The sequence below is a fragment of the Terrapene carolina genome, unplaced genomic scaffold, assembly GCF_002925995.2.
Source record: "Terrapene carolina triunguis isolate 2854851 unplaced genomic scaffold, T_m_triunguis-2.0 Scaffold50656, whole genome shotgun sequence".
NCBI classification, from domain to species: Eukaryota; Metazoa; Chordata; order Testudines; family Emydidae; genus Terrapene; species Terrapene triunguis.
In genome coordinates, this window is record NW_020715007.1 from 1828 (window position 1) to 5194 (window position 3367).

General features: G+C 64.1%; 1 protein-coding gene across 1 annotated transcript; it reads left to right on the plus strand.

The window, feature by feature from the left end:
- Positions 1–1220: 1220 nt before the first annotated feature.
- LOC113405757 (leucine-rich repeat and calponin homology domain-containing protein 3-like) lies at positions 1221–3088 on the plus strand (the record flags this gene model as incomplete). Its single annotated transcript, XM_026647011.2, has 5 exons — positions 1221–1486; positions 1562–1688; positions 2104–2209; positions 2564–2700; positions 2970–3088. Coding segments are annotated over 5 exons (755 nt in total), but the record flags the coding sequence as incomplete, so codon positions are not given.
- Between the last annotated feature and the right edge of the window lie 279 nt (positions 3089–3367).

The window sequence follows — 3367 nt, forward strand, 5'->3', positions numbered from 1 at the left end:
TGATCCCCCGGGGGACCCTGTTACTGCAACAGTCCTTCTCTCTTGTCACACACTCCCAGGGGTTAATCGCCCCCTGAAGCGTCTCTCTCTGACTCTTCAGCCCACCTGGTCCCGGTCGATCCCCCTTCGTTTTACTGCTCCCCAGTCACTTACTGCAGGAAGCACCGTCCACGGGGTGCAGTACATCCCACCGCTGCCACCAGTTGTCACAGAGTGGGAGGGGGGGACACAAGGCCCTGCACCCCCGGCTTCCTGCGATTCACTATGACTCTCAGCCAGCCAGTAAAGCAGAAGGTTTATTTAGACGACAGGAATACAGTCCAAGACAGGTCTTGCAGGCATAGACAACAGGACCCCCTCAGTTAGGTCCATCTTGGGGTCCCAGGGCACCACAGCCCCCTTGGGAGGTCAGAGCCCCTCCCCAGCCATATCACCAGCCAGCTCTGAACTCTCCCTCTAGCCTTTGTTCAGTTTCCCGGGCCAAGGTGTCACCTGGCCCCAGCCCCCTCCTGGGTTCTCATGTTACATGCTCAGGTATCTTCCCTCAGCCAGTCTCCCATCCCCCAGTGCAGACCGTCCTAGCCACACTCCCCTGTCAGCATTCACAGACCACAGTAAAGAACAGTTCCAGTTCGTCACACCTGGGTTCGTCCCCGGCTGGGCCGTGGCCTCTCTGCTCCTGGGAGCCAGGACTCCTGGGTCTTCTTTACAGCAAGAGACTTACAGACCTTCCCCAAAGGCATCCAGTGGTGATCAGTGTGAACAAGTGAGGAAAAGTGAAACTATGTAACATTTACACCGATCTCGCCCGTCCTCGCTTCGCTTAGGAATGGGCTGGGTGTGAATTCTCTGTGCGGGGGAGAGTTAAACGTGACCCTGGTCTTGGGCTGGAGGGCGAAATCTCTGGGACGTGCATCGAGCAAACACGATTCCAGCTGCAGGGTCTAGCTGTTTAAAGGGTTCCCACCCAATTCCTCCGCGCTCACGGCCATGAGTGGCGTTTTCCTCCCATCGCCCCTGGGCTCGGGCCGGGCCGGGTCGATTTACAGGAATTACATGGTGCATGTCCCCCCGCCTCCCTTCTGCTGGGGGTGCGCAGCCTCACGCCTGGGTTCTTCGGGAGGGCAGGGGGGGTCTGGTGGTTAGAGCAGGGGTTGGGAGACAGGACACCTCTTCCTGGCTTGGCCACCCTGCCTCAGTTTCCCCTCCAATGAGCTCAGAGCCCCCCATTGCGCTGGGCACTGCCGGGCGAGTTGCCTGTAGATGGACACCTGGGCGCCCGGGAGCTCGGTGCAGGTGGCGGGGGGCGTCTAACGGCCTCCTCTCTCGTCCCACGCCCAGATCTCTCCCGGAACCGCTTTGCCGAAGTGCCTGAGGACGCCTGCCACCTGGTCTCCTTGGAGGGGCTGAGTTTGTACCACAACTGCCTGCGGACCATCCCGCCGGCCATCGCCAACCTGCAATCCCTCACTTACCTGAACCTCAGGTAACGGCCGGGCCGGGGGGGATCCAGCCTGACTCGCTCCTCCCGCAGTTCTAACGGCTCCTTCTCCCCCCCTAGCCGGAACCAGCTCACCTCCCTCCCGCCCTGCCTCTGCCGCCTGCCCCTCAAAGTCCTCGTCGCCAGCAACAACAAGCTAGGCTCGCTGCCCGACGAGACGGGCTCGCTCAGCAACCTGCGCCAGCTGGTGAGTGGGGCTGGTCCACCAGATCCCTCCCGCCAAGCAGGCTCCAGCCGGGGCTGGGAGACCTCCAGGGAAAATCCGACATGGCAGGGGGCGCTCTGCCCTGGCAGGCGGGGCTGGCCCCAGGGCGGCGCTAGGGGGCACTGTGGGGCAGGGAGCAGGGCGGGGGCTCAGCAGGGGGCGCTCTCCCCCGGCAGGCAGGGCTGGCCCCACTGCTGATGTACGGATGGGGGTGTCAGGTATTAGGCCAGGCTTTGCCACTCAAAGCTCCTCTGTCGCTCCTGTGCCAGTGAGAACCCAGGCGTCCTGGCTCGTCTCCAGCGTGGGTCATTCCATCGTGCCTCTCTTCCCCCGCCCCTCTGCCGCTGCTGCCGCCGCCACCAGGCCTTGCTAAACCAACCTCTTCCCCCCTCCCCAGGACGTGAGCTGCAATGAACTCCAGTCCCTGCCGGCCAGCATGGGCCGGCTGGGGTCCCTGCGAGACCTGAACGTGCGGAGGAACCAGCTAACTGCCCTGCCCGAAGGTCAGTGCCCCTCTCTGTCTCTTTAAATCCCGGGGCAGGACCCCTTCCAGCCAATCGAGCGCGGGGTGGGAACGGAAGCCACCAATCCCGCGAGCCCAGTGAGCTGGTAGTTAAAGGGCCGGTGCGCGAATACCTTTCGGGCCCTTTCTCCTTGTTCAAGCGCCCTGGGAGCTGGGTCCGGGTCTTGATTCTAGCCCCACATCCCCTTGTGCTCACCGCAGCCCCGATGCCCCAGTGCCAGGGGGTGTCAGGTGGGGCTGGGACTCCCCACAGATCCCCCCCTTCCGGACGTGGGGCAGCTGGGGTGTTTCCAAGGGCCCCTGCCGCGCTCACCGGGCCCCTCTGCCACTCCAGAGCTGTCGGAGCTGCCCCTGGTCCGCCTGGATTTCTCCTGCAACCGGGTCGCCCGCATCCCCGTCTGCTACCGGCACCTCCGGCACCTGCAGACCATCCTGCTGGACAATAACCCCCTCCAGTCACCGCCCGCGCAGGTGAGCCGGGGCGGGGCCTGGGGCACAGCGGGATGGAAGGAAACTGACCCGGGGAAGGAGGGCTGGGGGTGGGCGGTAAAGCTGGACCCATCCCGATGGGCAACGAGGCACCGATTTTCCACAGTGCGGGTGCCTAACATGGGACCGGCCGGTGCGATGCCAGAGTCAGATCCGATAGGTCCTTCCGGCCGGTGACTCAGTAAAGGGGTGGGGGCTCCCCCCGCCTCATCCCAGCCCTAACGAGCCCCCCACCCCCTCTCTCACCCCAGATCTGCCTGAAAGGCAAAATCCACATCTTCAAATACCTCAACCTGGAAGCCTGCAGCAAAATGGGGCCTGACCTGGCTGACTTTGCCCGGGCCAGCCGGCCCACCGGCTTCAGCACCTGGTAAGGGAGCTTCACCGGGGCAGGGGGACCTGGGATCGCCCGGCTTGTCCGGCCCCCGCGTGGCAGCCCAGTGGTGCTGGGCATTGTGGATTCTGTTCCCACCGCTTGCCCCTCCAGCAGATAGAAACCCACGGGCTCCCCCACCCTTGGGAGCCAGGACTCCTGGGTTCTCTCCCCAGCTCTGGGAGGGGAGTGGGAGCTGGTGGGTTAGAGCATGGGGGGCTCGGAGCCAGGACTCCTGGGTTCTCTCCCCGGCTCTGGGAGGGCAGTGGGGGCTGG